Source organism: Lytechinus variegatus, chromosome 5 (genome assembly GCF_018143015.1).
Source record: "Lytechinus variegatus isolate NC3 chromosome 5, Lvar_3.0, whole genome shotgun sequence".
Classification (NCBI taxonomy): domain Eukaryota; kingdom Metazoa; phylum Echinodermata; class Echinoidea; order Temnopleuroida; family Toxopneustidae; genus Lytechinus; species Lytechinus variegatus.
The window spans coordinates 14,077,353-14,092,521 of NC_054744.1; the positions used below are offsets into that span (position 1 = coordinate 14,077,353).

At 38.0% G+C, this 15,169-nt stretch overlaps 1 protein-coding gene across 1 annotated transcript; it reads left to right on the forward strand.

Annotated features, from left to right (window-relative positions):
• On the forward strand, positions 1-14,344 carry LOC121415507. The gene is made up of 7 exons (XM_041608721.1): positions 1-347; positions 747-935; positions 1,323-1,952; positions 9,054-9,305; positions 11,583-11,727; positions 12,751-12,788; positions 13,579-14,344. Exons 3-7 carry the CDS (start codon positions 1,830-1,832, stop codon positions 13,819-13,821), a joined length of 801 nt encoding a protein of 266 aa, XP_041464655.1. The 5' UTR covers positions 1-347; positions 747-935; positions 1,323-1,829; the 3' UTR covers positions 13,822-14,344.
• The last annotated feature ends 825 nt before the right edge of the window (positions 14,345-15,169 follow it).

The window sequence follows — 15,169 nt, forward strand, 5'->3', positions numbered from 1 at the left end:
AGCTCTCCTATTCATGACGCAACAATAGCAGCGACGTGAAAGGTGCGATCGAGAGCTTACAAGCCGAGCCCGCTGCCTTGCATTGAACAACCCTTGAACTGGAGGGGACCTGGCATGCGTGAAAAGAGGCGAGGACAGCGAGCATCCTAGCATTAATGCAGCCGCTATATGGGCGGCGGTTACAACTCCCACAACTCCATCGGAGCGTAACTAAAAAGCAATTGCTTCACACTGGAAGACAAAAAGAACACAGGCATGACAGAAGCCCGTAGATTATTATACATCTTCAGCGTTTGGATAGCTTCTTTAATTATCAGGTTTTAATACATCCTCACTAGTGAAGGTAAGTTATACTTTTCTTGGAATATTACTGTGATTTAAGTACAAACATATATATATATCATTGCTTTTGAACACTTCGAAGAATATCACAAATGGATGTTGGCAAATATGCATGTAGGATTATATTATGGTCAGGCTGAATGGAATGTCCGTGAATAATTGTGCTTGAATTCAGTCATTAAATAGAAAGTACTAATGGATAAGCAAATGATGTTTCCTACCTCTTATACCAATCGAATCATATTATTTACCCTTCTACGATGAAATATTCACAGTTTGTAATTATGTTTAGCGTATCGTTCAACAATGAATCAGTATATATTGGTCATGAAATTACATTTATCGTCAGTTTAATGTTATGATCGCATCTCATTTATATTCTCTCCCAATGCAACAGATAATAGTGTTTATCCGTATATTACCACCTGCAGTAGTACATGTACATCCTGTGTTGATGCGTAAAAGCACCTGTTGTACTGCTACGGTGACGCCAGGCCATCTCACCCAGTGTGGCGGAATTGTAGGGCTTCAGCGTTAGAGGCGCCATGTACCAGGGCAATAGCCGTGGGAAATAGGTGTTGAGGTGTACACTGGTGAGTATTCGATCATGCATGGGTGATGACTTAATTTGACTGTTTTGATGTGGCTTAACTTGGCTTGTTTTAACATTAGCTTTACTAATTTGCTACAGTAGTAACATACCCCCCCCCCTCTCGCTCTCTCTCTTTCTCTCTCCTACCTGTATTACACCTACTTCAAACTTAATGTTGTTGATATTGCAACCGATTTTGTATAAATGGAACTGTAAATGCAGTTAATCACTTGGCCAAAATATATATCTAACTGTTCAATCATAATAAAACCATTTTTTAATCCCACTGCATATATTCATGCAGGTTAAGAAGTAATCTTCAATTCAAAGCGGGAACAGGTAAGAACGCCAAAATAACTATAAGCTTCGTCGTATTTTAATATTTCAGAGGCATTTCGGTGGCCATACTATTGAAGCCTTCGTTCAGAGTGATGATCTTACATGGGAACCCGTCTTCACATTTATGAAATCATACACAGCGTTTACTCAACATCGCTATGTGCTGCTGATATCTTCTGAAGAGCATTATTGGATTGTTGAACCCCTGTCCCTCCGATGAACCTTACAAACGTCTGTGGTTGAAACAGTGAATCGGCAACCGTTTGGGGGCATTATTAGTTTAGTGCCACTGCCATTGGTACAATGGTATCAGGAACCCTCATCTCCAGTCCTTAGGCCAGTTTTTACCTCTTCATCAGTATTCAGGCCGCCTTGTATATAGGAACAAAGTTACAATCCGATGGCGTCACTTGTGTCGTTCAGGTGAAGACACGAATTAACAACAAATTCATTTTCTATACTGATTGACAAAATACCGATCTATATTCTGCTAAAACCATTTTCAAATCGCACGAACTCTTAGTTTGGATGTGATTGATAAGAGACTGATCACAGAATGGAAGGAGCCGGTGGCGAGACAACATCAGTAAATGAAGTGGATGTTGGTGTCAAAAGGACGTACCGTAAGAAGAGTGAGAGCAGGAAGGTATCAACGCCATCAGTAGGAACAGCAGCTGTGGTAAGACTTTTTTTCTTCACCCAGTTTATGAGCTTTCTAATAAATACGCAGTCTCTATCTATTTTATTTTGTATCATGTCCAAATTTACATCCTGAAATCCATGCGAATTCCATTCATTCGAAAAATTATGTCCATTACACACTCTTGGTTCTGTCACGGGAACGCCCCTCTTTATTCTCATCATGTCTAATAGGAAATAATAATGGTGCCTTACCCCTGGTTAGGTTGAGAATGGATTCTTGCACTTATTTATTTAGCTTTTTTACATCTTCATAATTATTTTTGCACCATGTCTGTCCCCCGGCCCTGCTAAGGATTTTCATTCTGAATCAAGAACTCTTATTTCTTGTGTTTATATACTTAGAAATCATGATCGACATTAACATGCTGGAGTACGTCAACAGCGTACATCCCGTCTTCAATTGTAATCGTTCTTCCAAAACTTTAATTAAAAATCATTTTGTCGTCATGAAAATGTTGATTTTCTCAGTCTAAACTAACCTGTTAGACGAGTATGTGTGTGTGTTTCTGGTATTCAAAACTTTTTAACAATCACACGCTATCTTCTAAATGATAATAGTTCATTTTATGGTCTATCCTCCCTGTATTCCCGGAAGCCATTGCCGCACCCTTCCCATTTGAAATACATCCATCATTGTGAAGCTATTTCAGAATCAATAAACACATACATTTGCATCGACCTGTGGAAAGAATAATGAATAGGAGGTGCCCTTGACGTTCTTTATTAGTGTCTCTTACTGCTGCGATAGGAAACAAGCATGGCTGCCATTTCGGTTGAAGTAACAATATCGGGATAATAATAATATTGAAACGTTAGTGTGATTTCTCTGTCTTGTTTTGGTGGGTACGCCAAATAGTGATTGGCGGTTTTATGGCGGGGTTTTAAGAAAAGAAAGGAATGAAAGGCGCTAACAGCTGTGGGTTATGTTTATGGATTTTCGAGTTGATTGTTGTCTTTGAAAGTTCCACCCTCAATTGCCTATTTTTCTTTTTTTTTTCGGGGGGTATGTTTGACAAACAGGCCTTTCTGCCAAATCTGATCCCTTATCCAGTTTGGTATTGAGTCAATGATAACTCCATCGATCCCAACAACATGTTAAGTTCAATATATTGAGAAATCAAACAATCATAACACTTTTTGTTTTCAAAATCGGATGTAAAATGAGAAAGTCGTGAAATTTTTCTATTTCACAAACGATGCATGAGGTACATGTACATGATTGGAGATATGCAAATGAGGGATCAAATAATTTGACATAATTTTTTTTTGCATTCTATGATATATAAAATATATTATTTTTATCTTAATGATGGTTGGATTCGATTTCTCATGGAACGTATCGAGTCAATACTAATATCATTCATTTTACAGAGCTTCTCTATCACCAAGACTATAAAAGAAGTACAATATTTGACAAAATACAATACAAATAGTATGTGAAATCACCTGCTTAATACGTTTATTTGCATACCGTCTACGATGTCCATATGTCACTGTTTTGTGCATAATAGTGAAAAATCATACATTTCATATTTTCATCTGATTTCGATTATTTCTTTAGTATAATGTGCTCGCTCGATTTTTCTCAAATCATTCAAGACAAGTTTTTTTAAGGGTGGACTTCACCACTTCACCATGAAAGTGAAGCAAAAATGTCGAAGAGCGAAGCATGCCCGTTTCTATACGTGCATTCCACTACCAGAAATCAATGAAAATAGGCGTAACTTTAAGACACATGCAAATATGACCTCACGGCAATTGTATTTTTAAAACAAACAAAAGGAAGATGTTTGTGTGATTTGAGATCTGTTACCTCAGCATGTATGTCAAAGATTGAGAATATGGTATCAGTGTTTGCTTCAATACTCATTTGTTGTGTAGTCCAAAATTTGAAACCAAGACATCCACGAACTTTTTTTAGGATTCGTTTGATAGAATGAAATTTATGCTTACTTTTAACAATTTTCAAATCATCTCTCAAAAGAATGTTCTTTCGAAGAACAAGGCCCTGTACTTTAAACGGACACAATAAGGACACTATCTTGTTTTGTACATAATTATGATTCGTCATTGACATACAAATACACGTTTCTGTCAAGCCATCATTTTGGCCGTTGCAGTAGCTGTCCTTTTTACTTCTGTCAAATCAATTTGTTATTAGTGAGTGGAAACCTTGCGTAAATGTACGCTCGTAGTAGTAGTAGTAGTATAGTGGTAGTCGTAGTAGTAGTTAGTAGTAGTAGTAGTACTAGTAGTAGTACTAGTACTAGTAGTAGTAGTAGTAGTAGTAGTAGTAGTAGTAGTAGTAGTAGTACAATAGTAGTAGTAGTAGTACTAGTACTATAGTAAAAGTAGTAGTAGCAATAGTAGTAGTAGTATAGTAGTAGTAGTACTAGTACTAGTAGTAGAAGTAGTAGTAGAAGTAGTAGTAGTAGTAGTAGTAGTAGTAGTAGTAGAAGAAGAAGAAGTAGTAGTAGTAGTAGTAGAAGTATAGTAGTAGTATATTCTATAGCTTATTTTTCTCTATATTTTAAAGTGGATTCAACTCATAAAACAAGTGATTCGATTAGCGATTCCAAAATAAATTGATTTAAACTTCTCCGTGCCCCTCTTCAAAGGATAACATGAATAAGGCTTGCAAGCTCAAACCAAGGAGCTTCAAAAGCTCCTTGCTCAAACTATTTTTCCTTAAACTTCACATGGTCCACGCCCACGCTCTGAACTGAAATGGTCGTTAATGAAAATAAAAAAGGAAGAGAAGGGAGTATTGAATCAAACAAAAGAGAGGTCCGTTCCATTGAGCTGAAAAGCCTTTCTTTTATTCCAAACTGTGTCTGGTTATGTAACACATGGTGTATCACACGGCTACAGAATAAAGGGAAGAGGGGTGGGTACACTTGTGATTCTTTTGTCGAAACACGTGTTTAACTGAAGTGTGACACGATACTGTTTTATTAGATTTTTACATGTAAATACAACCCACAACTTCATTTAAAAATGATGGGACCCAAATCTTATGAACATTGCGGCCTGCAATACGCGGTCAACAATATCGTCGAATACGCATACATGTGTGATATTGTGATATAATGCAACAAGTCATGACGATGTTCAGGCAAGATATTGATATGGTATTAATGTTGACATCTTCAAACAAATATAAGCCATGAATTTATCCTTGGTAAATACCCCAACACAAGCTGATCAGATAAGAGTACTAAAAAACTCCCTTTCATGTCTGTTTAAAATGTAAACTAAACCTGTACACTTTCAAACAGAAGTTGCATTCTTGGTGAGCTAAGCAATGTTTGACCAGTTTCTGTTCTGAAGTGCTCTTCGACAAGGATTTACATATTATACCACCCCTCCCGCCATTATAGTCAACCAGCAGTCATTCCGTATACACATTGTACATGACTGTATTTTGAGGAATTCTTCAGTTCAGGTTTTCACACCCGATTTTACATAAGGTACACAGTAAATTGTTGTAATTTGGACACATTGTCGAAAAATTACATAGACCGTTATTATAGCGACAATATTTCCATTATCTTCAAAAGGTGAGTAACTAAGTTAAGGAATGAAAGCATCGTACTATCGCTGATAAGTGGATCATATCATTTTGATCGAAACTTTGACTTAAATTACGCTGGATGGGAGCGACAGCTGATCGATAATTTTGTGATTTGGCGATTATCTTATGTTTTACTGTTTATTCACTATTTGTGTCGGCTGATATTGTTTTTATTCACAATCAGTATTAAAGTTGGTATTTTGATTGGATTGAACATGGCCAGAATCGAAATCCTCTCGATACTACAATGTAACTTGTGAATATCGGCTGTCCATGCATGTTTCATGGTTCATAGAGGAAAGCTGTTGGGAATGAATTATGATAATACGGATAATGAGCACTAGCCTTGCGCTCTATTCGGTCAATAAAAATAATTCATATATCATATAATGCATAGGCGGATCCAGCTTTTGGCGAAAGGGGGGGCGCACTGCCGAGCGGCGCACATATTTTTGCACTTCACCGGCGCCATAAAAGAAATTAAATGTTGAAAAAGAAAAAGGGGTAATGCCTGACCCTGTCAAAACACGCACACGCACACACACACATGCATATATATATATATATATATATATATATATGACTCATATCATATAGATATATATGACTCATGAGATAGAGACACATATTTCACCGACAAATTAATGCGAGCGCGAAGCGCGAGCTGAAATTTTTAAAGTATACTGACCTGAAACAGGAAAAAGGTGCCTGTTTAGGACTGTTTGTAGTAACTCATGAGGAGGATACATATCTTACTACACAGATAATGCGAGTGCCGAGGGCGAGCTGAAATTTACTTATATTCTGATCAGAAAGCTTGATATTCTAAGCATTCTTGGTACCAATGATTAAGATGGGTATCTAAAAAAAATGCGAGCGCGAAGCGCGAGCTTAAAATTTTGATATTTCGATCTGAAAACATTACAGTTTAATGTACGTTTTAATAAAGAACAAGTTTATATCCAACAAAAGATTATTGCAAATCGAAGCGGGAGTTCTTTTGAGGTTCAGAACTAAAAACGGGACATTCTATTCACCTATTTAATCATGAAAAGTATGGGGTTTAGCTACAGAAATGATGCGAGCGCGAAGCGCGAGCTGAAAATTGTTATGTTCCAATCTGAAAAGCGGATAATTTGAGCACGATTTTTAATAAAGAACGAGTTGTGTAGCTCAATCTCGTTTGCTGATTTCTGTGTAACATTACCATCTTATTGTTTTTGCACATGCGGAATTATTGGGGGAGGGCAAAACGATCATTCTTGACCGCGGCGCCGATCTAGATTTGGTTAGCAATAGGCCCTTCTTCATTATTCTACCGGCGCTTATTTATTGAAATCAGGGGACGCTGATCATTCTTGACCGGCGCCGATCTAAATTTAGGTGGCGCCGGTTAAGACAAAGGCAGCGCCGATTTGTCTTGACCGGCGCCGATTTAAACAAGTAGTACTGATTATTTTTTACCGACGTTACGTAAGATTCATGCAGCGGCAATCCATAATCGACTGGCGCCGATCTAGAACCAGGAGGCGCCGATTATTCTTGACTGGCGCCGATTTATAACCAGATGACGCCGATTGTTCTTGTCCAGCGTCGATTTAGATTTAGGTGGCGCTAATTATCCTTGATCGGCGCCGGTTAAGACTCTGGCAGTGCCGATTTTTTTTGACTGGCGCCGATTTATAACTAAATAGCGCTGATTATTCTTGTCCGGCGCCGATTTAGATTAAGGTGGCGCTGATTATTCTTGATTGGCGCCAGTTATATGCAGGCAGCGCACTGCTACCGGCGAAGTTGTTGGGAAAAGGGTAGTTAAAAGAAAAAATAAGGAAGATGATATGATTACGCTTTGCTGGGGATAGTCTTTCCTTTACTGTTGCTAATGTTATATCAGTGTACATTTTTTTTAAGCAGCGCCTTTTCCCTTTCTTTCCTCTATTTTTAATTTTTCAAGCGGCGCCTTTTCTTTCTTTTACTTTTTTTTATTTTTTTATTTTGAGCGGCGCCTTCGGCGCCGCTCAAATATTAGGGGGGGGGGCGCACGCACCCTGCGCACCCCCCTGGATCCGCCGATGTAATGAAACGCCCTTTCCTTGAGCGATTCGCAATTTGATCCACTCTCCACCACTACATACTGTACAAGTTGAGCAATAAAAATATTCAGTCATGGGGTGTTCAAGAGTTTCTTGAATTGAAAGAAATTAGAAGGATTCTAAGACACAGAATGTGTCATCAATGTTCATATACCCAATGTTATTTTTACTAAAGAATTTTTAGCACAACTTTTATTCGTAATATGAAGGCGGTGGATATTGTAAAAAAAAAGAGTTCAAGGTAGAATAAACACCTTATTGTTGTATCCCTATTTAGGGAGTAGGTCGGAATACCGATCTATTCACGAAAACAAATAGATATCTATTGAATAAATTTGAGATACAAAGTTATGAAAAGAATGTTATGAATTCACATTTGCCCTTGACCTTCGAGGTTAAAGTCAAGACCAAAAGTGAAAATAGATTTGTATATGACTGTACTGTTATATCTGCTTTTTTTTTTCTACACAATATACGGCTGTTTAAGTATTGCAAGATGCTTGTTAATTAATTGATTTACAAAATCGACAGGGATTTTGTCATCTGTAAACTAGACTATTCATAGTAGTAGTAATAGTAGTATAGTTATAGTAGAAGTAGCAGAAGTAGTAGAAGTATATTAGTAGTAGTAGCAGCAGTAATAATAGTAGTAGTAGTAGTAGCATTGGCGGCGGAAGCCAACAAATTTAGGGGGTGTCCACCTGAAATTTTGGGAAGGACACAGGTAAAAAATTGGACAAGTGCCCCCCAAAAAAGGTCATCAACGCTGGAAAAAAATTTACATGCAAAAAAAAAAGGTTATAAAAAAAAATGGGGGGACCGTCCCCCACCTAAAATTTAAGGGGGAACACGTCCCCCCCCCGCTTCCGCCGCCTATGAGTAGTAGTAGTAGTGGTAGTAGTAGTAGTAGTATTATAGTTGTGATAGTAGTAGTAGTAGTAGTAGTAGTAGTAGTAGTAGTAGTAGTAGTAGTAGTAGTAGTAGTAGTAGTAGTAGTAGTAGTAGTAGTAGTAGTAGTAGTAGTAGTAGTAGTAGTAGTAGTAGTAGTAGTAGTAGTAGTAGTAGTAGTAGTAGTAGTAGTAGTAGTAGTAGTAGTAGTAGTAGTAGTAGTCATGGCCGGACCGCAAAATAGAAGGGCTTATACCCCCCCCCCTTCAATAACGATCATTAAAAAATGATTTAAAAAACATTGTTTTGCGTCCTATGATAGTTGTAATTTTTTTGGTAGTATGACGATGGTGATTGTGGCGGTAGTGTTCGTGGTGGTGTAGTAGGATCGGTAGAAGGCAGTGGCCTAATATCCGGTCACTGCATGTGTGATTTGGTCTGATGATCGTGATTTTCTGACCACGTTACACGCGGACATCATGCATGAGGAATTTATACAGATTATTTTTCTTTACATCAACAGCGAGTTCAGCTCAATAAACTAAGCGAGCAAGATGTCGCCGACGCGAAAATGGCCTCAGTCTTCGGTGACACGACTTCGTCAACGAAGGCGCCAATGAGAGTCAATCCCCTCTACGAGAAGAACGGTACCGTGGAGGTCAACGCAAGCGAACTAAGAAGAAAACGCTTAGGAAGTGAGTCGAGCTCGACGACGAACGGGAGTGTGACGAGGATTGGTCCACCGCCGAACGGTTCTGTCAGCACAGTCTCCCAGGTTTGGTCTCTTGTCTTAATATTATTCCCAAACTGTATAACCTCATCGAAATCTTTTTGTAAGCATTTACTTTGTTATTTTTGTCACATGCTATTGATGCTAAGGTGTGGTTATTGTGCCGGGTGCATGGCGCCAAAAGGGGAAGGGGTGAATACCCGCTATATTTGTTTTCAAGAAGTGAATAATGTGAAAAGGGAGAAATAGGCAGAAAAGGGTAGAGGAAATTTCAGAAAGAAGGAATGAGCAAATATCCAGGCGCCACCCCTGTTTTAATATAAAAAACGAAGTTGAAAGAATACACATTTTGTTTTTATTTTTCAAGCCGGTTCTTCAATGGACGGATTTTTGATCGCATGATTTCAGCGCCAAATAAAGAAGTGGGATTAGTATACATGTATATTCATTTAGTATATACAAACAGTTTTTGTCTCACCTGTATAGCAGAGTGAGACTATTATAGGCGCCGCTTTTCCGACGGCGGCGGCGGCGTCAACATCAAATCTTAACCTGAGGTTAAGTTTTTGAAATGACATCATAACTTAGAAAGTATATGAACCTAGTTCATGAAACTTGGCCATAAGGTTAATCAAGTATTACTAAATATCCTATTAGAGTTTCATGTCACATGACTAAGGTCAAAGGTCATTTAGGGTCAATGAACTTAGACCATGTTGGAGGAATCAACATCAAAATCTTAACCTGAGGTTAAGTTTTTGAAATGTCATCATAACTTAGAAAATATATAGACCTAGTTCATTAAACTTAAACATAAGGTTAATCAAGTATCACCAAACATCCTGCATGAGTTTTACGTCACATGACCAAGGTCAAAGGTCATTTAGGGTCAATGAACTTTGGCCGATTTTGGGGTATCTGATGAATTACAATCAAAACTTAAAAAGGTTTTGGATCTGATTCATGAAACTTGGACATAATAGTAATCAAGTATCACTGAACATCCTGGGCAAGTTTCAGGTCACATGGTCAAGGTCAAAGGTCATTTAGGGTCAATGAACTTTGACCTAATTGTTTTTCTTTGTTGAATTACCATCATAACTTTGAAAGTATGTTGGTCTAGTTCGTTAAACTTGGACATTAGAGTAATCAAGTATCACTGAACATCCTGTGCGCATTTCAGGTCACATGACCAAGGTCAAAGGTCAGTGAACTTTGGCCGAATTGGGTGTATCTGTTGAATTACCATCATAACTTTGAAAGTTTATGGATCTGATTCATGAAACTTGTACATAAGAGTAATCAAGTATCACTGAACATCCTGTTCGAGTTTCAGGTCACATGATCAAGGTCAAAGGTCATGTAAGGTCAATGAACTTTGGCCATGTTGGGGTTTTTTGTTGAATAACCATCATATCTCTGTAAGGTTATTGGTCTAATTCATAAAAAGTGGACATAAGAGTAACCATGTATCACTGAACATCTTGTGCGAGTTAGAGTAGTTTTCAAAGTCAGCACTGCTGCTATATTGAACTGCGTGATGCAGGTGAGACGGCCAGAGGCATTCCACTTGTTCTTCTTCTTAGACAGTCCAAGGTAACTCCTTGGTTGATCCAATCGCCAGTAATCTATATTTTCCATTTTCACAGATTCCATTCATGGTCAATGACCAGTAGATCAGTACTTTTACTTTTCGTAAATTATATTAGGAAACACATATTGTATTTTGAAAAGGGAACGAATTTCAAATACAACTGCAATGTTGCTGTTATGAATACAATACATTAAATCAATACAATCGATGAATCGAACAAAATGCCTGCATGGACACAATAAATGATTGTTTTACATCAAACCGCTCTTTGATGGCGTATAAAAAGAAAACGCAAGGTTAAAACACGAACGTTTTCGATTTCAATGTGTCTACAAAAGTAAAAGTAAAAGACCTTCAAACTTCATCTATTCAAAAGGTATCCAGCTGTGCAGTAGAACTAATGAGTTCTTGAAATAGAATCAATGCGATTACAATACGGTGGTGCCATTGTGGGTGATTATATGGGTATTTTCAGTTCAATAAAAGGTAACATATCCATCCATGCACACACTGCTCCGATTTAATTGCACTTGTACATCTAACTGGAAAAGAGTAAGCTATTACCATTTCAACGTTGGACGCCAACGAGTGATAACTATTTTACGCTGGGAGTATACATCTTTGGATTTTTTGAAGTGGTAGTCTTCCAAATCAAAGAACATAATATTGCAAGTTTGTTTCTTTCGGCGTCAATAATGACTCTGTTTGCGTATTTGTTTGACTCGAAGAACGTACCGATGGAGGACTCGAGGGGTGCGCAGAGCCCCCCTCCGATCGCTTACGGGGGTAACTTCCAGTTGAGAGGGGAACGTGATGGCGCCGCACCGACCACACCCAGGAGTAGTGTAGGGGGTCCAGCCGATCAGGTGGTAAGCGAAGCATTTTTAAAATGATAATCATAATTCTAGGCGTAGATGGATATTTAAAAAAAAATAATAATAAATAAATACAAGATTAAAGCTTAATTTGATAATGGAAGAACTTGCATTTTGCTATCAATGAGGCAAGTTGAGTATACTCAGAGACGCAGTTATATCAAAAGTGCTTTGAACATGTCGAATACTTGAAATATTTTCAACCATATATCTTTAAGGTTTCTTTCAAGTGCATTATAAATTGAAGGGTGGTCCAAAGATAAAATATAAATCGCTTAGTTATTTAGGCCTACGTTTTCCATTTCTTTTCTAAACTAAGCTTACTTCCAAAAGAAGATATAATAGGCCTGCTACGATTATGATATTCTATTTTCATATTTTATATATGACCGACCAGTCCCTGTCCGAATTCATTATTCATTCCTTTTCTTGCATGTACCTCGGGTACACAGAAAATATACATTCATTTAAAAGTAGTGTGAAATCGCTGCATTGAAATTTACCTGGATAATAATGTAGGCCTACTCTTTTTTCGCCTCCAATATCGTTTCAAAATACAAACATGAAGACGCTTTTCAATGTAAACATGGTCAGAGCGCTTTGCAATGTGAAATAATAATGGATAATTCTACTCTTCAATTGTTTATAATGTATAGAGAAAATAATTTGGTTTTATGGAGTTTTATGTGATATAAACATTAAATGATGTCTTCAGAATTAGGTTAACTGCAATGTGTATTTTATTTTCTCTTCTTTTTCTCCATCACCTCCTCCTCCTTCTCCCCCTTATTCTTCTTCCTTCCCTCCTACTCCTCTTTCTCCTCCTTGATCCTTATTCTTCTTTTTATTTGTCTTCTTCCTTTTCTTCTTCTCCTACTCCTCTTCCTTCTTCTTCTTCCCCCCCCCTCCTCCTTCTTCTTCTTTTTATTCGTCTTCCTTTTCTTCTTCTCCCACTCCTCCTCCTTCTTCTTCTTCTTCTTCTCCTTCTTCTTCTTCTTCTCCCTCTTCTTCTTCTTCTCAGACTACCACGGCGTAGTTATGCCTGCAAGGGTCCAGAAGGTAAGAGAGAATTCTATCTTGCCACTTTAAAATATTAATTGTATATATGCTTGCGAAAATTACAGAAAAAAATTCCCCTCATATCATCATGATCATAATATAACCAAATATACACAGGTCTTTCCTCAAGTTCACTTTGTCAGAATTAAAAGACCTATAATTAAGAGCATGAACCATTGTTTCCATCTTCTATAGGGCAATTCCACAGGTTGGGACAAATCATGTAACGTGAGTAACCGACACATTCCAAAGATTTGCCAGGAGCATAATAGAATTTCCCAAGTTTTGTTTTTATACAAAGGATAGTCAGACTGTGTACTTTGTGGTGATAAGGAGATGTTTAGTTCCTATCAATAATAATGGAGTTACAGCTCAAAGTATGAGTCAAGGTGTCTCCAAATGTAACGTGAGTAACCGTGGAATAGCCCTATATACTAATAAAGTGAATCAATATACCTAATTGAAATGTAATACAAGTAACTTGAATAGAAATGTATTTTTAATCAGATTTTAGTCAGATAATCTTTAACTTTCTAAAAATTTAGCAAATGTGTTACTGAATTTCTGCATCCTTTTGTTTGACACCGTGGTTTGTAATGTATAACAACAATAAATATGTTATTAAGATCTCGAATATAGGCCTATGCTTGTAAAATCACTAAATTTATATTTTGTGGTTTTAAGAATTGTTGGAGATTTTTTTTGTACTTCTTGTATTTGTTTAAAGAAGAACAACTTTCTATCCAGAATGCCTACTAACCATGTTGATTTTGTCGACTTTCCCCTTCAGAATACCTTACCACGGAGTTACCTACCGCCGACCATTCCCTCAGCCAGCCCGTTCGTGACACCCCGACAGTCGGTTACAGACATCACACCAGTCGTATCTCAATCAATCGACAAGGCCGAGGTCGAACATCTCATGAGACGGGCTCGAATACGACGATGGTGGCGCTGCATTCTTCTTGCAATCCTTACCTTTCTCGTCTTCGCCCTCATCATCATCCTCGTCATCGTCTTCTTAGCCAGATGATCGAACGACCGCAGTGCAAAGTTGCCAAAATTGAAATTGTATACGGAAAAGATAGAGACTGAAAATGGACAGAAATATTTTTATGTTTATTAGACATAGGCATTGATATAAACTTCATTGATGCCCCAAGTCTATGCCATGCCGGAATCGTCTCCAGTATGACGAGATCTGCCATGTGTGAAATTACATTAATCGATGACATGATCTTGTAGAAAACCCACGAAGACATCCTTCACGGCCGGGCCTTCGCGCTGATAAATGAGTTTCGCATTTACTACGGGGAAACTCTCTACAACACATCAATTCCTTTGAAAATGCAATTAAAATCACAATGGAGAGCTGAGAGGCTTTGTCGAAAGTTGGTGGACTGGGGTAGCGGATCGTCCGAAGAATATTGTACCGGACGAACAATTGCAAATATGTAGTTGTCCAGGGTCAACAGTTTTCGATGCTGTCCCGGTCCACCAAATAAAGCATCTCAGCCCGGGGGGGGGGGCACTTCCATTGATGAGTGGATATCATGCGCAACCATGGGGTCTCGAAATGCAAACACGTATTTCCCATATTCTGAAAATGCACCCCTTAACAAGAAATGGCATGTGAACCCCTACCCTTAACAAGTATTGGAAACGATACTCAGGCTAAGTATTCCCTGAAATAAACCCATACACAAGTACAGCGATATTTCATTGTTATGTCACGGGTCCGTCAGTCATCGGTTTTACCTTTACACACCATTTGATTTAGTAAGGCCCCACCTTCCACACCTCGCGCAAATCGGACTCTAAACACGTCGTGTTGGGGCAAAAGGACATCCTTTATAAAACATTTTAATTTTGTTTTATCATCCCCGCAAATATGACTCTAAACACGTAGCTTTCCTAGCGAAATAGATACCCTTTTTTCATTATTTTTTGTGTTTTGACACCCTTATCACGTTACGTACGTAACGTGCTCTATCTTGAAAAAGACATCTTTTTTATGTGTTTTTGGGGTCGCGCATGGTATCCACTCGTCAATGTAAGTGCCCCCCCCCCCCCCGAGATCTCAGCATCTCTTGACTTGCATTTTCAAAGGAATTGATGCATCGCAGAGTCTCTCCATAATAAATGCGAAAAGTTCAGAAAGTATTTTGTTGAACATCTTTTTTTTAAACCTATATCATAACCAAGACATTTTTTTGGTAAAATGTATGTACATGTAGAGGCCTATGCATCGGTAAATATAAGATAAGATACGTTTGCCCGATCTACCAACTACTGATTTATACGATTTACATTCAGTATAACTGCAGTGTGATTTTTAATTGGCTTTTAACATACATCTCAATTTATAGTATGTAATATGA